This window comes from Vombatus ursinus, unplaced genomic scaffold (genome assembly GCF_900497805.2).
Source record: "Vombatus ursinus unplaced genomic scaffold, bare-nosed wombat genome assembly UNPS02011014.1, whole genome shotgun sequence".
NCBI lineage: Eukaryota > Metazoa > Chordata > Mammalia > Diprotodontia > Vombatidae > Vombatus > Vombatus ursinus.
The window spans coordinates 1,653,985-1,679,010 of record NW_020950792.1 but is presented as its reverse complement, the minus strand read 5'-3'; the positions used below and the strand labels follow the sequence as shown (position 1 = coordinate 1,679,010).

Here is a 25,026-nt window from a genome sequence, read left to right as displayed (position 1 = left end):
GTATTTTGTTTGGAAGGGAGGTGTAGGAAAAAAAAAAAACAACCCCAGACTCAAGGATTAATATTTATGTCTTTTAATTAAATACCATAATTGCTAACACATTAAATATACATTAAGTATAAATTTTCTTACCTGAAAGAAACAAAGAAGAGTTGCTAAGAAGCCTATTTGAATTTGCTGAGGTTCTTTCCTCAATCTTGCAGCTAACTTGATATTCCAGAAAGTCTCTAATTTCCTGCATGTTAGCCACTTGCTTTCCTCTCTCATGCCTTGCAGTTTCAATAGCAGTTAGCACTCGATTCAGGTGCTCGGTGGGAATACCACGTACATTCTAAGGGACAAAATGTCACGGCATTTAATTATGTGAACTTTCCATAATATCTTGATATTTTATATGCATATCTGTAAGAAATCTGGAGGTACTGAACTGTGATTTCATTAGTGATTGGGAATTCTCAAATGAGGAAATTGTAAAAATAGTGATAAAACATTTGCCTAATGAAGAAGTTTTTAACCTGAGGTCCATGAATTTGATTTTAAAATGTTTTGATAACTATATTTCAAAATAATTGGATTCCTCTGAATTTTATTTGATGCAATTAAAACAATATTCTAAGAAGAGGCCCACAGGCTTCACCAGACTGCCAAAGGAATCCATGATACAAAAAAGATTTAATGTGAATAAGATACTATAGATATATTTTTAAATAGATATATTTTTAAAAGCATCAGGAGTATCTGATATTAAGGATGTTATCCTTATCGCCATAACCCTACAGGGTGAAAAAATAATTGATATACGGAAGAAAAAAATGATTAAGATGCTAAGTTTTGGAGCAGCTTACTGGAGGGAGATCACTGGGGTCTGTTGTATCAAAGAAAAATATCCAGAAAGGTCCTTTCTGAACTCAGATCCTACTACCCTTTAAGAGATGGGACGTGAGCAGAGTCTGGAAGGATGCTAGATAAATGAAGAGGAAAGGAAAGGGTATTTCAGGCAGGGGCAACAGCACAAGCCAAGCTGAGGAAGTAGCAACGAACAAAGCATGTTTTGAGAACAGTGAGTAGGCTACTGCCTGGGTAGAGTGGAGGGTTAAAGGTTTGTGAGCAAGTGATTGACAGCGTGAAAATGGTGAATCTGGAAGTGGGGTGAGAAGGAAATAAGGCTGGAACCAGGAAGATCATTTAGGGGGTTATTTCAACAGTCCAGGTGTGAAATAGTAAGGACCTGTACTGGAGGTGGGGTAGAATGAGGTGTCACTGTCAATGGAGAGATCACAGATGAATTTTATATATTCCTCTATATACTATTTAAGTGGGCATGGTTTGCAGAAGGCGTGCATTTTTTTCTCTCTCTGAACCACAATCCAAAAATTCAAGGGATTACAAATGATGCGGTTATGCTTATAACAGTGTTATGCCTAACAATGAGAGGCAGTATGGCATGATGGAGAGTGAACTTGCCTTCGAGCCAAGAAGACATGGGTTCAAGTCCCAGCTCTGATACTGTGTGATCCTGGGAAAGTCGCTTAACTTTCAGACAACTCTAAAAGAAATTAAGTTGCAGAGAGCATTTTGATCTGCACTGGTAGCGGGAGTTTCTTTATCTAGGAATACCCAATGAAATCACAGGTGCAGTCCCCACCCCTATATTCAACCATATAGACATGCTATGAAAAATAAGCATTTCAACTCCACTTATCAGTTTTAATAGATGGTATTTCTCACCTGAGATTTTAATGTTGTTCTTAAGACATTTAGAAATACATGCAAAAGAAAGTAGGATTAACACAAGAAACTATACTGAACCATATCTACACTTTAGGGAAAACTTTTTTTGAGATTATTTCTCTGTAGGAATTGAATCTGGATGCTTGAAATGTTCTCTACCAGAGTTTTCCAGAAGACCACCATGCTGGAGTTTAAAATATCTTGAAAATGTGTTTGGTTTCCACTACTCTGTGGCAGGGTGGGCTAGGTGATGTTAACATTCTTTACAACAACTAGGTCTTGATGACATTGAGATGTCAATTAAATAATTTGTTCCCAACTGTGGATGCTTTCTAGAAAGAAGCTTCTCTTGCTTTTTGTTTTTATTCTTCTTGGAGGAGGGGAGGCCAGCAGAAGACCCCAAAAAGATTTAAGCTTACTGCGTTAATTCCCAAGGTTTCCAGTTTCTCCACCAAAGTCTGTTCTAAGACTGTTCTTAACTCTTTAGTGAGAGAAGGATTGCTCTTCAAAGCTTTTATCAAGTGCAGTTTGTTGTTAGTTAATTTCTTCTCATTCTCCTTTCCTGAAATAAGAGATAAAATTATATTCCCAAGGTGAAATAATTATTGTGCAACTTTTTAATAGACGAGGTTAAAACAAATGAATTTGTTAATCACAAAGAAACATCGATGTTATCTTTTTTCATAAGAAATACTGTTTATAATTCTCCAAAACTTCAAAAGCTATACTAAATAATCTCAAAAATTATAACTTGATGAACACAAATATTTCTTAAGAACTGCCATATAATTTCTTATTTAAATTATAACAAAATGTACAACTATATGTATACATATATTCACATATCAAAGCAATAGAAAAATGTATTTGAATTTTATTCTTTCTTTATGGAAAATACTATAATAGACTAAGCACTGCAGTGTTTACTGTACTTTACTTAACACTACAGTAATAGGACCACTGAATTTAGAGTCAAAGGATTAGCTGTGTGACCTTAGGCAATGCATTTAACCTTTCTGGGCCTCAGTTTCCCCATTGGCAAAATGAGGAAACTGGTCAAGATGATTTCCAACATTCCTTCTAGTTCTAGTTAGCTATTTCCCAAATTGCAATTCTAAATTTATGATCCTATGTCCACTTAATGAGTCATATTATGTTTTACAAACATAATTCCTTTTAAATAGTAAAAAAAATCATTTAAGGCTAAGTATATGTTAAATACTAAAATAATCCTTCCTCCCAAAAAAATCTGCAGAGTTTTGAAAAAAAAAATGAAGTGTTAAAAAAAAAAAATTCTGGGACTGCGTTAAATAGTCGACAATGAAGAAAAAAACAAGACTCCCCCAGTTGACGCAGCTCATTTTGATTCTCCTACTTGTCTTCTTTTTCCCCCTTTCCCTTATCATTCCTTTACTACCATCAACCCCCCCCCCAAAAAAGCTTTTTAAATGGAAAAATCTTTCATGGGATATCTGTCATGACCTCTAAAATGAGCTCTGCCATTAACTACCTCTGTGACCTTGGTCAATGCTATTTAACAAACCTTTAGCACAAGGTACTGTGCTGAGCTCCAGATATGTAAAAAGAAATTTTTTTTTGAAGTTTTTCCTCATAAAATTTACAACTTAATAGAAAGGAAAGAGTATTTACAGAAGTAAAGGTAGTGTGATGTAAAATTCAATAGAGACAAAGCAGACAGAATGTCCTAGGAAGATCTAAAAGGGAAAGCTCACTTCTGCAAGAGAGGCCAAGCGAGGGCTTCGTGGAGAAAAAGGCACCCAAAGGGAGCCTTGATGGAAAAGAGGGTTTCATAAACGTATGATAGGATTCTTTTTCATCCACAACCCCTCTCTTTACCTTGGCGTTGTACCAGGTGCTTGAGCAGATGCTTATTTTCTATAATGATTTCCTAAAAGTCCTGAACAACTGCTTGCTATATAAAACTCAGTCTAAATACTACTACAATATTAAAAGTTTTCTGTCTTTATTAGTGAACAATTTCATTTACACCCAAAGGAAAGAAACTATCTAGATTTTTAAAGAAAAAAAAATCTGCAATGGAAGAGTGCTTAGCTATCTAGGTATTAAGCAGACATGAAAAAGATGGGTTCTATTACAGGCACTTTCACCAGTCTTCTTTCTGATTACAAGACCTCAATAGCTAGTGAGTTTGATGGCAATCATGGCCATTTTCACTGGCATTGATTCATTCCACTGCTGGTAGCCAGATCTCTCTAGGGGTTAAAAGTTGCTGGTAGTGCCAGTGCCTCAGAATTCATACAAAACAAGGCCCTCTCTGATGCATGTAAGGCTATTTTAGGCCAATTATCATGGGCATCAAGGAAAAACAGAGCACATCATGTCCTGAAATATTCTCTAGTCCTAGCTTTTTTCCTGCTTCGTGGTCCCCAGAGTCAAGGGAATCCACAAGCTACGCTGTAAACAATTTGATTATAAATTTCCAAGTGGTGGATACGTGGATAAGCTTCCTGACAACGGAACTTCTTACTTGCTTACTGCTAATAATAAAGCACAGAATGAGGGGACCTAGAAAATGACAAGTGTTTTGGCCTCATCAAACATTTGCTCCCTCTTCACCAAGTTTAATTTAAATCTTGGTGGACTGTTTTGTTTTGTCTTGTGCACATGCTTTGTTCACAATAGGAAAGTCATAACATGTTAAAAGACCTCCTAAAAAATGATCAAGAAGATGGGGTATGTTAACAATATGCAGAAGAGACAGATGACCAAAATACATATACATACACACAGATATAAATAAAAGTAGAGTTACTCTATTGGTAGACAAACTATAGGTGAAAGATTTTTATTGATGCTACTATAGTATTTTTTTAAAAAAAAAAACTTGCTAAGAATCAGTGATCCTTTAATTGCTTACAACAAGCAGGTGACCAAACTCCAGGGGCATAGAAACCTTTAAGGCAAGTATCCGTGAATAGCAGCTAACAGTAAAATAAGGCTTGTTTTTTAATACCATTGATATTTTTGATTTAGTGAAGGACTCCCTCTACTAATGCAGATGGGTATCTGCTCTACAAATTTATCATCTTAAAGGATTTAATAAGACATAAAACAAAAGTAGTCAGACATATATGTAGATATATATACATATATATATGTATAAACCATAATTGTAACAGATTAAGTACCAAGAGGCAGGAGAGCTCTTCCTCAGTTTGAGGAGTGAGTCCTCCATCCAACCTTGATGGGACTGCAGGACTTTTGTCAAAAGATAGGTATCTCCCACGGAAAGGAAGCTAGGAGGTAAAGTAGAATGGTGGACTTGGGAGTCAGGAAACCTGAGTTCGAATTTTACCTTGGACACTTAGTGGCTGTATGACTCTGGGCAAGTCACTTAACTTGCTCATCTCTAAAATGGGGATAATGAACCTACTTTTCAGGGTTGTTATGAGCAAAAGAGATAACATTCAAAGCACTTTGCAAACTTTAAAGTATATATAAATGCTGGCTATCATTATAAATGTTCCTAATCATTATTCTAGATGAGTACATCAGTTCTTTTTTAGGGATGACATAGGAAAATTTTGATTGTTCTGCAGAGCTGGGATATGAATCAAATATGGCTAATCTTTAAAAGAAGAGACAAAGGGAAGGAGTTTTAAAAGACAGAATGGCCCCCAAAAAGTGGTGGACCATTTCTATAGCTCATGCATACAAGCCACAGACAACGATGACTCCTCTGACAAGAGTCAATTTCATCAAGCAAATGGAAGAACTAATCTAATTGAGCAGGAATTTCCTGATCTACCTTGTTACATTAACAACAGTGCTACAGGGATGAAATGAGTGTCGAAGCTAGCATACTACTTTCATATTCATGCCTCCCATCAGTATGATCCACCTGGCTTCAGGAAAGAATAGGAAAATTTAAGCTGAGTATTCTAAAATACAAGGAGCCATGAAGTTTCACTCATTAGAATCAAAATTAACAGACACTAACAGAAAACGTACTCAAAAACATCACCATCACTAACTAAAAATGATGAATGCAGAAAAATTTTCATTACTTGAATATGCTGATCCACTTAGATATTCTGAATCTACCTGATAGGCAACACTCATCTCTTCAGAAGAGAAGTCTTCAGAACAATTAGTCAATGTGACAGACTTCGCTACTCTGATTAACACAATGTGACAATTCCAAAGGACTCAAGATAAATATATTGTCCACTTAGAGAGAAAACTGATGAATTCTGAGTGCAAATTGAAGCATATTTTTTGACTTTGTTGTTCTTCCTTTTTTTTGCAACATGGCTAATATAGAAACATGTTTTACATGACTTCATATAATGGGTATCATATTGCCTGTCTTCTCACTGGGCTGCAGAGGGGCTGGAGGGAGAGAATTTGGAACTTCAAATTGAAAAAGGATATTAAAAAAACATAGTCATCTGCTTCTTTATTCCCTCTGGATACTACAATGATTTTGGGGGGACACTTCGGTACCCCAAATGATTCTCCTTGAATGATGACGTATTCCCCAATTCAAGGATGTTCACACTGGCTGTCAGGAGCCATGTGTTAAATTTTCAGCATGACATTTACTCTTCCTAAATAGGTAAACCCCATAAATCTGGATCCAATTTATTGTTTTGTTTATTGTCTAGACTTACTTAAGAAAGTGATGGAGAAAATGTTAATGATGCAAATTAAACTTAGAAGTATATTTTGTGTATGTTTTTTCAGAGGGCCAGTAATTAAGACCAGCACATCTCCACCAATACTTGAATGTTTAAATGTTTATTAATTTTAAAAGAACATAAATGAATTAAAGTGAATTATTTAAATGAATTTAAAAAATTAAATTTGTTGATTACAGCCAGGTAAAGCGTACAGATATTTCTTAACTCTGGTCTGACTTAAAAGTGAATTGAGTCAAACTGAGGAAGTAAAAAAATGAATGAAAAGTAAGGAAAACACTTTATTTACAATCTTGAAATTATTAATGAATTCAGGTTTAATTTGATTTGGAATTCAAAAAGAATTAACTCTCAATGCCAAACTTTCATAAAGATACTTTTTAGAGAAAAAAAGCTGAACCTCTTGAGAATATAAGACATTATAAATGTAAAACTTTACTTTTCTTTCTGAAAGAAATTACAAAATAAATATTTAGATAAAGGGAATATGAGACATACAAAGTACTTCTGTGATAATATAGAATGTTCACTGAAAAAGGAAATTCTGTTAAGTATTAGTAGTATTTTTCTAGATCATTCATGTAATGGAATAATAAGTACTGACTTAAAATTATCATGAAAGGAAGTGTAATATAGTACAATGAGTGATGGACTTGGAATCGGGAGGCCCAGAGCTGGAATCCTGCCTCAATCATTGGTTAACTGGGGGTCGCTGGGCAAATCACTTAACCTCTCTGAGACTGTTTCCTCATCTACAAAATGAGAATTAAAGCAGCACCTACTTCACAGAGTTATTGTGAGGATCAAAAGTAGGTGAAGCACTTTTTGAGCTTTAAAGCACTGTAAGTGTGAGATACTATATAAGCAAAGATGTGTTACATATATGCCTCATATCTGTAACATTAATTGACAGTCTGGAATAGCAATAATAAGAACTAGCATTTATATAATACTTTTAGCTTTGCAAAGCACTTCACCAATATTACCTCCTTTTATCCTCACAACAATCCGGGGAGGTAGGTGCTATTAGTATTTTCATTTTAACAGATGAAAAAACTGAGGCAGACAGAGGTTAAATGACTTGCCCAGGGTCACATTCACTGGCTGTAAATGTCTGAAGCTAGATTTGAAACAAGGTCTTCCTGACTTTAGGTCCAGCACTCTAACCAGTGAGTCACCTACCTGCCTCTAATATAGAGAATATGGATAGAATTGGTAATAAAAATCTGTAAGAAAGCCTGACTACAGTACCAAGCCTGAATGCTGCTAACAAGTAGGGGAAGCCTCCTCATCTCTTCTCCCATCTTTTTCCTTTTGTTTTTCCTACTCTTTGGGAAATGAGCAGTAGTGATTCCCAACCCTGGTTTTTCAAGAGCCCAAGAAGCCTCCAATTATTTCAATAGCTACAGAAAAGTTTTAAAACCATATTATTTTACATTTTTAAAAACAAAGGCCATATAGCAATTTCTGTAAGTGTGCACTGTAATACAACAAAAATTCTAGCATAGTAACACAAAGAAGGTGAGACTCAGGCATTGAAAGGCAGTAAAATTACCCAAAGAGAGCTGGGAAGGGGGAATAAGAGAAATGAGGGCTAACCTACCAGCTGGATATATGACTTCTATTGTTTAAATTAGATAAATGATCAGTATTAGGGTAGTTGGAGGGAAAAAATTATATGTATGTATATATATATATATATAGAGAGAGAGAGAGAGACAGATAGGTAAATAGAGGGCACAGGGTGAGTTGAATATGAAGGGATAATATCTGAAGAATAAAATTAAGGGGTGAGAGAGGATTATACTGGGAGAAGGAAAAAGGGAGAGGTAGAATGGGGTAAATTATCTCACATAAAACAGATAAGAAAAGGTTTTTACAGTGGAGGGGAAGTGGGGTAAGGTGAGAGGGAATGAGTGAATCTTATTCTCATCTAATCTGGCTTAAGGAGGGAATAATATACTCACTCAATTGGGTATGGAAATCTATCTTACCGTACAGGAAAATAGGGGAGGAAAGGGACGAGAGCAAGGGGATAATAGAGGGGAGAGCAGATTGGGGGGAGGGGATAATCAGAAGCAAACACTTCTAAGGAGCGACAGGGTCAAAAGAGAGAATAGAATAAATGGGGGGTGGGATAGGATGAAGGGAAATACAGTTAGTTTTTCACAACATGACTACTATGGAAGTGTTTTTCATGACTATACATCTATAACCTGCATCGACTTGCTTGCCTTCTCAAAGAGTGTGGGTGGGGAGGGAGGAAGGGATAAAATTTGGAACCCAAAGTTTTAAAAATAAATGTTAAAAAATAAAAAAAATTTGTTTTCACATGCAAATGGGAAATAAGATATACAGGAAATTGGGTATAGAAATCTGTCCTGCCCTACAGGAAAACTGAAGGAGAAAGGGATAAGGGAAGGGGGGGAGAGATAAAAAGGAGGGCAGATTAGGGGAAGGGGTATTCAGAATGTGTGCCATCTTGGGGAGGGGAGAGGGATGAGATGGGGAGAAAATTTGGAACTCAAAATCTTGTGGAAGTGAATGTTGAAAACTAAAAATAAATAAATTAATAATTTTTAAAAAATGAGTTAAATGAATACAGTCTCTGGACTGCTGTTTGCACCATGTTGTGAATCATTCCTGAAATGACTAGCAGCTGGTGTCATATGCCAGCCTTCATTTTACACTTTGATGATGCTACTGGTCTAGAACCACTATGGGCATGAGTTGCCCTGAGACAATCACATTCCCTACATTATCCTCACTGTGTTTAATACATGTGCCAGGTGGTAGGCCAGAATTAGAGGTGAAACTTATGACTGTTAACTACTGTCTGTGTATGAAACACCATACATACCTACCAACTGAACTGACATAAATATTAGTTTGCCAAAATCATTCACTGGTCTTTGCTAGCTAAAGAAATTAACCAGTGTTAAGAATGAAAACTGATTTTTTTCTCTTCCAAAATACAGTTTGTTTTGTTATAACATTCAATATAGAAACATTGAAGTTATATCAAACTAGCTATAAAAAACTTCTTATAAATTATGAATATGGTATTAAAATGATCTATTTATGATTTTGCTGAAGAATCACTTCAACATTTTTTAATTAAACTAGCCAAAAATTTTACAAAACAAAAACAAATCACTAAGTTTCAATTATTACCCTAGAGTAGGCAGCAGCTCCTCCAATCTTCTATAAAAGACATTTTAATTTTAAATGAAAACACCTGAAATTCAGAGTTTATGCTGCTTTTCCTTGCTATTAAAAATCATCTTAATGGAAGTGGTCATCTTTTGCCCCTGACTAGATTTAGCTTTTAGGTATTTACTAATAAAGCAAATATTTATAGGTCGCTAAATGGTATGTGATTTTTATTGGTAGTGGTATCTGATATGTGACAGTATGTGATATAGAGCTGCAAACTTACTACCAAATTTTTAAAATGTTCCAGAATATGGATAAAAGACTCTCTAAAAATATCATTCAAAAATATTCAAATTTGGATGACTTTTAAAATTATTTTATTACTATTCATTTCCATTTAAATTTAGCTGACATTTATTAAGTGCCTATTTATAAAAGCAGTGAGCTTGTTACACAGTTGTTGTTCAGTTGTTTCAGTCATGTCCAACTCTTCATGACCCCATTTGGGGTTTTCTTGGTAAAGATACTGGAGTGGTTTGCCATTTCCTTCTCCGGCTCATTTTACAGATGAGGAAACAAAGGCAAACAGGGTTAAGTGACTTGCCCAGGATCACACAGCTACTAAGTGTCTGAGGCCAGATTTGAACTCAGGAAGATGAGTCTTCCTGACTCCAGGCCTGGCACTCTATGCACTATGGCACCACCTTGCTGCCCCCTGGAACACTAAACATTCCCATAAAACTATATGAAAGTACTAAATAAGAAAACAGTCCAGGTAATAGGGCTTCAGTGGCTCCTTACTGTCATTAGTATAAAATACAAATTCTCTTTCTGGGGTCATTTGAAGTCTTTCCCAATCTGGCTCCATCCAACTAGCCTTCTATGACTTACTTCACGACTTACTCCTCCTCATGCATGCTACATTACACCTATTTGCATCTCCCCATCCAAAACATTCCATTCTCCTCCTGTGTCCCTCATGTCTGGAATGCTCATCTCCCTCATTACCATCTCCTGGAATCTCTATTTTCCTTTTAAGGCTCTGATAAGAGCCACCTCCTATGTATGTTTTCCTGATCTTTCTGGTTATTACTGCCCCAGAAAATCATTTATGTTATATGTATTTTTACTTAACTCACCTGCAATATGCTCTATATTAGTTCAGCAGTCTGATCTCCATGAGAATGAGAACTGTATCATTTTTTGGTCTTGTATACCAAGAGCCTAGCACATCGCTGTGCACACAGTTGGCCCTTCATATATACTTGCTGAATGTTAAGTGAATGACTACATATCACCAAAATATTTACAAATTCTAAATATTTCCTTTATATGTACAGTATCACCACTGTTGGTAGCATATTTTCAAGGTTTCATCCATTTTCATAATGAAATATGGTAATTTATGTACTTTGCTTTGATTGATACCACTGTTACCTTTTTCTTCCTCTGAAAGCTCCTCTATCGGTTCCAGAATGTGCAACTTGGATATCTGTTCTATTAATGAGGAAAAATAGGAATAGCACAAACAGGACAACAGAAGGACAAGGTCAAAGGAAAATTAGTCTCTTTTCTAACATAATCTTTTTTTTTTTTTTTTTTGGTGAGGTAATCTGAGTTAAGTGACTTGCCCAAGGTCACACAGCTAATGACTGTGAGTGTGTGTCTGAGGCTGGATTTGTACTCAAGTCCTCCTGACTCCAGGGCCAGTGCTCTATCCACTGCACCACCTAGCTGCCCCACTTTTTTAATATAATTCTGAAACTATGGTGTAATTTCTATGGTAATTTTTTATGACTATATAGGAAAGATTTCATAAAATTCAATTTATGTAGGTATTTAATTAAAGGAAGGTTTTATCAGATCTGCAAACTGACCTTATAAAATGTAGGAAAATAATATATAGTATATTTATTTGAATTAGTTCCACTTATAGGAATTTATATACTTTAGATAATTAGATTAAGATTTCTTTTTTTCTTTCACTAAATCAGAGCCATTTCATTGGATACTTTATTTTTTAAGAAACTTTAAATATAACTGGCTTGTTTTATTTGAAAGTCAACTATAACTGCATAATTTCTTATGTTTTTTATTTCTATCTGAAAACACAAATAGTCTAGGTAAGTAGCAGATTTAACCCACTTTTCTTCATGTCATAAATAGTCTCCAATTATTTCATAGGATCATGGATCTATACAGCTGGAAGGGACAAGATGAGGTATCTAAACCAACTCCTTCATTTTATGAATTAAGAAACTAAGGCTCATTTCACCACTTCGCAACAACTATTTTCACTATATTGCACAATACTCAGGTAGCACACCTGTTTTTTTCTGTTGTTTGTGTTTAATTTTAGAATGCAATATTCTTAACAAAGAATAGAAATAGCTCTACTGATACCCAATGAGAAAAAAAAGCCAGACCCCTCCTGATTATCTCTTCTAGTGGGAAACTCCATTACTATATTCTAAATGTATTTTTGACTATTATTTATGCCCAAACTCACTTTAAAGGTACCATTCAATAAATACATTTTAATCTGGAGAGAAAAAAATTATTTTCAATGTATGGGTGAACAAAAGAAGGTAAAAAAGGTAAAGAAATGTGAAAAATTTATTTCTCAGTTTCCTTGAAAGAAACACAAATTCAAATCTACCATCTGATTCTTTTAATAATTCTTCTTTGAAAAATTTAAAAATACTCAATCTGACTGATAATGTGTTATAATTATATAAGAATGTAGTTCAAAAATTTTAAAAAGGAAAGAAATTCCCTGACTTCTCCCAAATGCTGAGTTAATTAAATCAATTATTTTATACTAATGTAACTGCTTTGGGTACAGAGAATAGAAATATTTCTATTAATTATACCCATTGCTCCAAATAACAATGAAAAGAAAATTTGACCTTACATGTTTCTCAGTGTCTAAAAAACACACTCTTCAGTGTTAAACACGTTAAAGAATCCATTACTGAATTCCTTGTATTCTGAATCCTAGTTGCTCACAATAGCCATGACTTCATAAAGTCCATCCGTGTGCCATCTGTCCTCATTTTAATAAGACTGAACACCAATTACATGCTCAGTTAACCACTGGAGCTTCAGTTAATTATTCAGCACAGATTTTACCTTACACAAAAAAAAATCTATTTTATTTACTGAAACTGTTCTCAGGAGATGAAAGATAATTTGCTCTTCCAATTTGAAGAGAAAATTCTTAATAACATGATTGTTATTATTTGGTAGTTACCAAATTGAAGTAATTATGAACAAATTTCTTTCAAAATCTTCAAAGAAATTATACATGCACAATTCATCACTCAGTATAAATTGCATGCCTATTTTTTTCCATTCACGTTCAGCTGTTTCTTAAACTGAAGTATGTGAAAAAAAATGTGAATATACATTCATATGACATTTTCTGTTATGGTTTAGGAAAAATCAGTCTTAATTTACGGTCACTCTATACCCAATCTTACATACTTTCCTATTTTCAGATTACTTTTTGCTTAGTCAAAAAAAAATTTTAACTTTGCATTTTTATTAGACTTCTTTCAAAAAGAATTCATGATCTGGTTACATCTCTGAAGGTCTGTAGTTAGAAAAGTGTCATGTATTTTAAAAATATATGATGGAGAACATAGCCATACAAGTATGTATGTGTACACCCAAAAGAGGGTCACAGATCTACATCTTGAGGAGTTTCCTACTCTTTGTTTCAGGTATTTTCACTGCCCAAAATGGGGTAACCCTCAGTTAGAGGGAAAATTCAGTTAGTTAGGGAAACTTTGCTATTCCTGAGTTTTCATTATATATGATAAGGAAATATCATATATAATGTATAGGAGGAACTTACAGTAAATACTCACAAAAAAGCAAAGTAAATGAGCAATCGTGGGATGTGGGGCTAAATTAAAACACTGACTAAATACTGACATTAGGCTTAATTTGAATTTGGCAAGTATGGCTTCAGGTTAATGCAATCTCACCTACTCTAGCACACAATATTTCCTCTAATCTGGTAGGTTAGATTATGTTTAGGCAAGGATCAAACCCTGACTACAATAAACGAGTCTGCTATTGCATACATTTAACAATTATCTAGATGTTCTTAGTTAAATCATCCAAATCCCTCCTGTTAACTTTGGTGAATCCCAAATCATTCCACCAAGTATTTTCTATACTAACTCTTTTTACTTTACAACTGTCTTTTATTAAGCCTTACACCTAAGAGTTCCCATTTGGCCAAAATAGTCCCCCTTTTGATGCTAATTCATCATACCATCTTAGAATCCCTGGTTTCCTTCAAGACTCAACTGAAGCACCATCTTCTGCATGAGCCTTCCTTTCCTGGTCTCTCCATGTTGCTCCCTATTCTTCCACTCCCAGTCAGGATAGTACTTTCTCCCCTTCTCACCCTCCGTCTTATATCTTTTTTAAAGGTGTTTTCAGGTTAAGCCAACAAACCTACCTTGGAATAGGTACCCTGCTAAGCATCAGCGATAGAAAGAGTGGCAAAAACAGTCTTTGCCATCAAAGAATTTACAGTTTAATTGGGGGTGACAACATGCAAACAACCATGTACAAACAAGCTATACACACAATAAATCGGAGAAAATCAACAGAGAGAAGGTACTAATATTAAGGAGAACTGGGAAAGACTGCTTGCAGAAGCTTTTATGAGACAGAGAGAAAGGGGGGGGGGGGAGAGAGAGAGAGAGAGAGAGAGAGAGAGAGTTTTTCAGTTGTGTCCAACTCTTCAAGACTTCATTTGAGGTTTTCCTGGCAAAGATAATGGAGTAGTTTGCCATTTCCTTCTCCAGTTTATTTTACAAATGAAGAAACTGAGGCAAACAGGGATTAGATGACTTGCCCACGGTCACACAACTAGTAAGTATCTGAGGCCAGATTTGAACTCAAGGAGATGAATCTTCCTGACTCCAGGACCGGCACTCAATCCACTGTGCCACCTAAGTGCATGCATATATGTAGATATGTATGCATATGTGTGTATGTCTATGTATACACATATATACGCATGCATACACATACACACATGTGAGCATATATTTTTACGAATCTCTGCATTTTAGTTTTCTACCTTAGGAGTCTTAACTCATGATTAGAAGCCAAAGACTGGGAAAGACCTCTTGTAGAAGGTGAGATGTATATCTGTATCAATATCTATATCCATCTATCTACACACACACACACACACATATACACACAAATATAGTATATATGTATATATGTATGCATTATATGATATATATAATATATACATATACATGTATATACTCTGGTAGGGATTTTTTTTTGTTGTTTTTTTTTCTCTCAACCCTAGGATCTAAAACAATAACTAGCAAATAGCAGGCACTTAATAAAAGTTGGTTGATAGACTGAAAGAATTCTATTTACTAAGTGGGTGAAACATGTATTTGTGAAGCCTGAAACATGTTTGAAATAACTGTTTTGGGGCCATATGAAAAGCAGAATATGTGAGAGTAATGTAATAAATGAATATTTTCAATTTTCAAATATTTACCAAAATGCAAAAGTTTAATTAAAGGAGCAGACAGAACTTTTACTAAAGATACCACTGCTTTCCACAAGTCACCTTCAATGAGAAAAATGACTGAATCACAGAAGTTGAGAGTGGCAGGTGTAGACCGCAGTAGCCATGGCTTCACGGAAGAAATTTCTCAACTCTGTTCTTTTAATGCAGTGTCTAATTTTGTTTCAGGTACTTTTTTAGTTAGTTGAGAAACCAACATGATGTGTAGAGGGAGAGAGAGCTCTGAAACATTTGAATAAATGTGGAAAACTAAAATCATAAGCAAAACATACCTACAATTTAATAGCTTTCTACTTAATTTGAGAAGCATACTTATGGAATGATTACAAATAATATGACTACTACATAACATTTTTCAATCCTAGAGTTGTGGTGAAGCGAAACTCACTTTGTATTCTACTATGGCTTAGATGGGTGCAAGTTGATTCTAGCTCTAGCCCAGGGCATCTGTAGTCTTTTATGAATGGTATGCCAAGGTTCTGACCCCTTTCCTTTTGTTGTGCCCTGGGGTTGGTGACTCAACAGAGGGAAGGAGGGGTATTGACTGAGTGGAAGTTGCCAAACATTGATCTTGGCGGGGAGGGCAGGTGGAGCGGTGGTGGAAAGGAACCATGTGAATTCTCCCAAGTTAGGGAGGGTGTAATAGCTGCCAATTCTCACAAACTGATGGCACTGGAGAGGAAGGGAGTATCGGGTGAGTGTGCGGTGGCAGTAGAGACCCACATGCCAATGGAAACTGACTCACATGCCATCTCTCTGGCATGCATGTCATAGTTTTCTGACCCCGCTTCAGTCCCATTTTGGCTTCTGACCATGAGTTAAGACTCCGAAGATGGAAACCTAAAAGGCAGATATTTGAAAAAATATATGATCCCTTCTATACTTTCATGGCTTTTATGATAAAGAAGTATTTAAGTGTTTAGGCTTTCAATAGCTAATAATAATAGCTGGCATTTATATAGTGCCCAAAGTTTGACAGTGCTTTACATATTTAACTCATTTGATCCTCACAACCCTGAGGGGGTAGGTGATATAATACTCTTTTTATGGTAAGGAAATGGAAGCACAGAGAGGTTAAATGACTTGCTCAAGGTCACAAAGCTAGGGGTATGTCTGAGGAAGAATTCAAACTCAGGTCTTCCTGACTCCAAGGCCTACACTCTATCCATTGTACCACCTAACTGCTTCAGAGCCAAAGTCACAAGAGCCCAGGGATCATGGGAAATGTGATGGTGGTTAGTATGCAAGGGAAAGAACCCTACCTAGAGAAATACCAGATGGTGGCATTGAGACCCTACTCTAAAGGCTCTCATACTTTTTGCCGTCTCTGAAACCGTTTGGTAAAAATAAAAACAAACACAATTGTTTCTAAAGGCTCTCATACTTTTTGCCGTCTCTGAAACCGTTTGGTAAAAATACAAACAAACACAATTGTTATTGGAACCCATGCACCAAAGTCTTTTGACATTTTCTTAAATGCCCATTACTGATGGCACCAAATACTACAACTATATTTTTTGGTAAATTTTATTCTGAATCTGACAAAGGCTGAGATAACTTAGCGATAAATAGGTGACTCTCAGCAAGTGTTTTATCATTTGGAACATTTTGGATATGTCATCTCCATCTCTTGACTTCCTTCAAGACTCCGCTTAAAATCCCACCTTCTCCAGGAAACCTTTCCTGATCATTTTCAATTCCAGTGCCTTCCTTCTGTTGGTTATTTCCAATTTGTCCTGTATGTAACTTTGTACATAGTGATTTGCATGGTTTCTTCCCCATTAGACTATGAGCTCATACAGGGCAGAGAGTGTCTTTTACCTTACTTTGAATCACCAGTGTTTAGCACAGTGCCTGGTACATAGAAGGCACTTAGTCAATGTTTACTGACTGACTCTCTAAAATTCTTTATGATTATTTTCATTTCTCCATTTTCTTACTCATTACCTTTTCCTTTAACATTAAAAAATTTGTTGCATTACCCATAAATAACAACAATCCTGCCAAAACTACGAAACTTAAAAAACAATTTGGCAATGTACATACCACACATCAGAATCACTAGATATAAACCATATTTAGAGATAGCTATAAACATATTTACATTTGTTTCTGTGTTTGTAATTTCATATTTGAACTGAGTTCATGGATATCTGTTACATATCAGAGATATCTTAAGACTTAGAATCTTAGTGATTAATATTTCTGCTTTCTTATTTTTATAAATGTCTTCATTTTACCCAATTATTCAGAATGGACATTATCACAGCAAAAATTAACAATGGGGGGATAAACAAAGACTATATATGAGTACTATTTTACACATACTGTGCAGAGAAAGACCAACAATCACTTCACTGGACTTCACACGTTATTGAATGCACTCAAAGGCTGATTCTAGAGCAAGTCAAATTTTCAGTCACATCATCCACATGGACGAAAAACCAATGGTTCTTCTCATAAGCTGAAGGCACACTTGAAGTATTATTAGCAAAGAGAGCATGTCAGATAAGTTTTCCATGTGTCTGTCCACTATTATACCTTCTTTCGCTGAATAACTCTAGGACTGTGTGAAATTCAGTTCCAGAAATTCAGAGTTCCCCAACTGATAAACGGTCAAAGGATATGAACAAGCAGTTCTCAATTAAAGCCATTTGTAGTCATATGAAAAAATGCTCTAAATCACTATTGATTAGAGAAATGCAAATCAAAACAACTCTGAGGTACCACATCACACCTATCAGATTGGCCAACATGACAAAACAGGAAAATGATAAATGTTGTCGAAGATGTGGGAAAATTGGAACACTAATGCATTGTTGGTGGAGTTGTGAAATGATCCAACCATTTTGGAGAGCAATTTGGAACTATGCCCAAAGGGCTATCTAAATGTGCATGCTCTTTGACCTAGCAATAGCACTTCTAGGGCTATATCCCAAAGAGATCATACAAATGGGAAAAGGACCCACATGTGCAAAAATATTCATAGCAGCTCTTTTTGTGGTGGCAAAGAATTGGAAATTGAGAGGATGCCCATCAATTGGGGAATGGCTGAGCAAGTTGTGGTATATGAATGTAATGGAATACTATTGTGCCATAAGAAATGATGAACAGGCTGACTTCAGAAAAACCTGGAAAGACTTGTATGGTCTGATGATGAGTGAAGTGAGCAGAACCAAGAGAACGTTGTATATAATAATAGCCACGTTGTGTGATGACTGATATTGATAAACTTAACCCTTCCCAGCAATACAAGGATCTAAGACATCTCCAGAGGCCTCGTGATGGAAAATGCTAGCCACATCCAAAGAAAGAACTAGGGAGTTTGAATGCAGACAGAAGCATACTATTTGCTATTTTTTTCTCTTTTGTTGAGTTTTGCTTCCTCTTTCTGGTGTTTCCTCCTATTGGTTCTAATTTTTACTTACAACATCACTAATGTGAAAATATGTTTAATAGGAATGTATATGTATAGCCTATATCAGATTATGCGCCATCTTGGGGAGGGTGGTGGGGAGGAAGGAGGAGAAAATTTTTAAACTCAAAAGCATATGGAAGTGACTGTTGATAAATCAAAAAAAATTAATTAAAAAAAAAAAAAGAAATTCGGAGAGGCCGAACATTGGTCCTGGAGTCAGAGGACCTGTGCTCTGGCTGTCTGCTTTTGACATTTACAAGCTCTCTGACCCCAGGCAAGTCATTCCCACCTTTGCAAGCTTTGGTTTCCTCAGTGTAAAGTAGAATTCAAAATTCACAGGGTTGTTAAGAAAGTGTGTTATAAACTTGAAAGCTTTACAGAAATCTGAGTTATTATTATATGCTCTATTGTCACATTGCCCACTGTTAGGTGGACATCAGCCTGCTGATGTCTTTACTTCTTTCTGAAACTACTTCTTTACATCACCTGCATCACCCCCCTTCTGTTACTATAGTTACGAATACTTAAAAACGATAACAACTATTCCTCTGGGGGAAAAAAGGTATGTGTCTGCCACCATCACATGATAAGCTAACTCCTCACTGCTCCCTAATCCACTTCACTATTACCCTGCTGGTTTCCATTTTATTCCAAATCTAACAGTAGTATAAACAATTTAATCAGTGAGAAAGATATTGCTATAAAAATTATTGATATTTTATAGAACAATATAGCATTGGGAAAGTTTCCCCTATATGATGTTCTGCAAGACTTTTTATTTTCTGTATTATATAAGTTGGCAAGGTGGGGGAAGGATTCAGTTAATAATATTTTTGTTTTAAAAATTCAAGAGTCTATATGACATATTGTATCTTGCTTGTGAGACAAGTGCTATTCTATCTCCAATCAGCCTTAAAACCCTAGGCCATGTTCATTATTTTACATTTATCATGCCAGTTGGAACAATTTAAAACAATTTTGCATGCCTGGCTGGTGAAATGACTTCTTAAATTTTATAACCCTGATATGTCTGTCTTATTCTGAATGTAAACATGGTTAGAACAGCAACACTAAATTCCAATTTAAAAAAAAATTAAGCTTTAAGAACATCCAAATTCCAGTGTAGCAGACGTTTTTGTTCCTGTAAGTTAAAACATTTATTTGAGTCCTAGCTATATAATGAAAGATAAATAAATGTTTTCAATTTACAGGGAAAAAAAAAGTGTGCTCAACCCAACCACCACATTTTTGTAGAAAGTACTTAGAAGCTTTGACAAAGCTTTTTAGCATCATCACCATAAAAAGATGAAAGAATTCTCTACTTTAGTTCACTCTAAAACAAAGTGAGAAGCCAAGTTATCCGCTCAGATGACATCTGAGTTCCAAATAATACTCATCAAGGTGAAATCTACAAATGATACCTCTATGTTTCTGGTCATTCTGACATCAGAATGCATCCATTACTCTAGAGGGAATGTGTTCTTTGGTCTCTTTCCATTACTAAGAAATTCATTCCTCAGACTTCAACTTGGAAAACCCTGGGATAGCATACCACTGACTGATAGAACAATAGAGTCTAAGTAAGTATTTTATCCAGAATCTAATTCTCGTCCTAACTACTACCTTAAAGATCTTAAGAAACACATTCATCAGAGTATAATGCCATGAGAGTTATGAAAGACTGGTGTTTTGTGTGAAAAATAAAATGAATATTCCATAGACATTTCACTCTTATGTAACTTTTGCCCATTGGGGAGGGAGGGACTATTAATCCTAACAGTATAAGTGTTCTTAACTAAAGATGATGGATTTTTTTTCTTGATCTGTACCTGTGATTTCATTGTTATACTGAACTCCTATTGAGCAAACTCCCTCTGTCAATGCAGACCAGCAGGTATTCTGCATTTTATATTAGACAATTGTCTTGGGACAATGAGAAGTTAGTGTCACATAACTAGTAAATGATTCCTAAATGAGACCAAAGTCCCCAACATTTATGTGTTAAAGAGTTATTCTGTCTTTTATCTGAAGCTTCATAGTCAACTGGGTGAGGGCATTAAGTGTGTTATCGAGAAGAAAGGGTTTGACTTCCCTTATTGATAGGATTTCTCTTTCTAATTAGTGGGAGAATCAAGCTGACAGAAAAATCCTGTGGCCTTGCTCTCCTTCCTGGGCTCACAGGTCACAGAGAAGGAAGCATGCCAGCATTGTCATCCTTCCCCTGGTATCTGGCATTTCAAAGAGGTGGGAAGCCACAAGGGAACAGGGGAGATGGAGTAGGGGCAGATGCAGGATGAATTACCCAGGGGCCTGCTAGAGCTAGCTTATACCAACTCCTGAGAACCAAATGTTAAACTTTTAGTTTGAGCATTTACACCTTTATGATCACCAAATGCTACCTTTGGGACTTGATTCATAGCTGTGTTAACTGTCTAGACTTAAGAAAGTGATGGAGAAAAGGTGAATAATGCACATTAAACTTAAAAATGTGTCCTGTGTACTACTATTTTTTCTCAGGAAAGCCAATGAGCACACATTTACCAGGACACCTCTGATACTAACTAACCATAAATATCTCAAGATATCTACTTATTATTCAGCATTTCTTTGGCATTAGAAATAACCTTGTACTGAACCATGGAATGAAAATGATATATAGTAAATGCTAACCTTTTATTATGAAATATAGAAGGCTGATGAAAATGAAGAGAGGAAAGGCAGGAAAAAGACATAAAAACCTACTAGTAGAAGAAAAAAGATAAATAATCAGCAACATTATACCAAAATTATCATCCTCCTGTTAAAATAATGAAATGAGATAAAAATAGAAATATTATGGATAAGAAATGGCAATTTTTGTACAGTTAATTCTTGAGGTAATTTTTCTTGGAGGTACAGTACTGGAGAACTCCCATAAATCAACATGAAAATCTCTACCACTACACTATGTGAGAAAAATCTGCATGGTCCAAACACCTGTGGAACTACAAAATGTACATACCAAAGGAAGTATAAGTAGAGAATTTATACATTATATATTGAAGTCACATATTTAAAAATGTTAATCATGAATAATGGAATTAGTAAACAACTTCATAAGTTAGTTAATGAGCAAAAGAAATATTTTTTAGAAAGCCACTATGGGCAAAGCACATTATGGGCAGAGTAGAGTGCTTATTAAGACAAAAGGTCCTGGTAGACCAACCAATTAGCTCAATTATAATATCTTAGATTGAAGGCTACAATTAGAAGGTGGAATAGAGCAGTTAGTTGTGCCTGCCACTTAATAGCTTCTGGAAGCATTAATAATTTAAGATAGAAAAAAGATAGTTTTTATTATCATAGTTAATAAATACTATGGAGCAGATTGCTTTAAAAAGAGTATTTGATCACAACACCACAAACTTTAAAATAAAATTAAATACAGCTACAAATATTCTTATAATCTATATGACTTTTTTTTAATAATATTTGTTGCTCTGAGTGACAATTTTGATAGCAACCTTTTTGAAAAGGATCTAATCATTTAGACTATGTGTTGACCCAATGGGCAAGAGTCTCTTCTAGTGGGTCCTATTTTTCCTTTTGGTCACTGTCACATGACTTTTATAGATTACTTTGCCCAACCAATCACTGAAGCCGCCTGAATAAAAATGTGACTTTCTGTTACATTCAAAGTTAAAAAAACAATCACACATGCCCTGTGGCTTGTACTGGGTGGCTGGTCTAATATAAAGTTGCATTTTTTATTACTTAACGTCAACTACCAAAAATCACACATGAGAAGAAATATTATTTGGGGGAAAAAAAGTTAAGATCCATATCTGAAGTTACTAGCAATCAATGCATACATTTTATACTTCTGATCTCAATAAAGTAAAACATGGAGATTAGTTCTATTAAGTGTTCTGTGATCACTAAGTGTTTTCTGTTCTATTTACCCCATAGAAGTACTTTCAGTTAATAAGTTATCTGAGTGTGGCAACTTCACATAAAACACTGAGTTGATTGCTGAAACTTACCACGCACTACTGTTTGACTTGATTTAGAATCCAAACTCTTTGATGCTGAAGCATTCACTGAAAAGGTATAAAAAAAAAAGGAAAGCACTAACCAAGTTTCACAATTAAATCTATATAATCTAAGCATGACAACAAATAAAGCCTATTCAGATGAAGCATGATTACAAGAGAATATTAACATTCCTTTCCATATACAAAAACAAAACATTTCCAACTAATTCAGAATTTAAAAAAAATTAAATCGTACCCTAAATGGGACCTTGGGAGGTTGTGTGGCCTACTTCTAGACATTAGGACGAAACATATTCCAATCTGATGAGCATTTATGCTGTGCATTTTTAAGGTGAAAAAGCCCCTTTCTGACCATTTAACAGTTCTTTTTTGTATTCCCTTTTGTACAACCTTATGTTCTATAGTGGCATTTGTTTGTGCATTTTGTTTCTCTACTTTAGTTGTACTTAAATCCATAACTTTTGTCCCTCCATTCCTTTTCCTCTAGTGTAACATGGTAACTTAAATTAAAAGCATGGTCTACCATCTCTGGCCACTACCCTGAAACAAGAAGCCAAGTGTCTCTTGAGATTCCACTATGACCAATGAACCCCATTCACAAAATGATTGGTTAGGCTTTTTCCTATAGTCTGTGACTACAGAATAGTACTGTAGTTACATATTCATCCTTAGTAATTTGCCATTTATGGATGGTTTCAGTAGCATTTTTTTTTTTGAGAAGGAAAGTAGGAAGGGAGTAGATTTGGATTTGTGATTTTATTTATTTGAACTTCCTAGTAAAGAAGGAAAGGAAAGGGAAATAAGTGTTCATTAAGCCCCTCCTGTGTGCTATGCTATGTAAATTTGTAATAAATTTACAAATATTAACCCATTTGATCTTCACAACAATCCTGTAAGATAGATACTATTATCTTCCCCATTTTACAACTGAGGTAACTAAGGCAGACTGGCTCAGTTAAGTGACTGACCCAGGATCACACACCTAGTAAGCGTCTGGGACCAAATCTGAACTTGGTTCTTCCTGATAGCAGGCTCAGCCCTCTATCCACTGAGGCACCTAGCTCCCTAGTGCCTAGGGAGTGCCTAGAGGCACTAGGTGTGGAAGCTACAGATCAGCATTTCACCTGTAACTTACAGTTTTGGAGAGTTGTATGAGGCACTGAGATAGATGTTAAGGGATTCATGTATAGACACACGGTCAGAAGCCTGTAAGAGGCAGGACCAAGGTTGGCCATTATCTATCCACTACACTATGCTGTCTCTCTTCCATAGCTCAAATACTTGTTAATCAATTTAGTTTTCTCTAACTGTTCCTATCTCTTTCCTAGATGGACATTTTTTTCTCTCTCTCTTTTTTAACCTGTAGAGTGATACCATAAGGGAGACACTCCTCTGTCTGTTCTAATTTATGAGAAACAAATATATAGCTGTTTCTGAGCCCATACCATCTGAGCCTTGCCCCCAAATCTGAACCTCTAAAAAGGAATGACAGCAGACCACAGGGATCACCAGAAAGGCCTTATTAGCTCAAATCCTCCATCAACCTTTTCTCATCGAGAGTATGAATCCCATAATAATATATTGCCCAATCTAATTTTAACTCGTCTTTACTCCAAGTCCCGTCTTTATCAACTCCATCTCTCCTTCTCTACACTTAATTTCTATTTCTTGTCTAAGAGCCTCTTAAATATATTTGCTTTTTTTTACTTGTTCTAATTGCATTTTTCTTCACAATTTTTCTCTTCCCTTTGTTTTATTGAATGTAAGTAAAAATCCATTAAAATCCAAATCATTGTTTTTTAAAGAACATAATCCATAAATGTTTAAGATTTTGGAGCTATGTTTTTAGGTGATGCACATTAGGCATACAGTCAGGAAGACCTGAGTTCAAATCCTGTCATAGACACTTATTGACTGTGTGACCCGAGGCAAGTCACTTGACCTCTTTCTGCCTAAGTTTCCTCAGCTATAAAATGGAGTTAATAATGGCACTTGCTTCCCAAGTTTGATGTTCGGATCAAATGAAATTATATGTCAAATATTTTGCAAACCTTAAAGCATTACATAAATGCTATTATTATTATTATTAATATTATTAAAATTTAATTACATTCCAATAGTTAGGATAGTTAGGCATAGGTGATTACTTAACCTCCCATTGATAATGCTACTGCAACCATGGAATAAAAGCATTCCCTTTGGCTCTCTAAAAATGAGAATCTCAACTGCCCTAATCACACCTACATGAGGCCAATATCACCCACAGATAGGTAATGCATTATTTTATATCTGTCATATACCTTTAATGTATCTCACACAGCTCTCATGTTGGGAAACCCCATGGCAAATCACTAAGAAATGTGCCAGAAGGAATTCCTAATAGTATCCTGCTAAACAGAACACAACAGATTGATATTAATCCAGATC

General features: G+C 35.4%; 1 protein-coding gene across 2 annotated transcripts in view; it reads right to left on the bottom strand.

Annotated features, from left to right (window-relative positions):
• DZIP1 (DAZ interacting zinc finger protein 1) overlaps positions 1–25,026 on the bottom strand; it is an 89,428-nt gene that overhangs the window by 11,345 nt on the left and 53,057 nt on the right. Inside the window, exons 11-14 of one of the 2 annotated variants that reach the window (XM_027855669.1) lie at positions 22,588–22,644; positions 11,007–11,066; positions 2,151–2,293; positions 133–331 (exon numbers count right to left, since the gene is read on the bottom strand). In XM_027855669.1, the coding sequence (XP_027711470.1) occupies positions 133–331; positions 2,151–2,293; positions 11,007–11,066; positions 22,588–22,644 (459 nt within the window). The remainder of the gene's footprint in view (positions 1–132; positions 332–2,150; positions 2,294–11,006; positions 11,067–22,587; positions 22,645–25,026) is intronic. The other variant, XM_027855670.1, reaches the window with a different exon arrangement.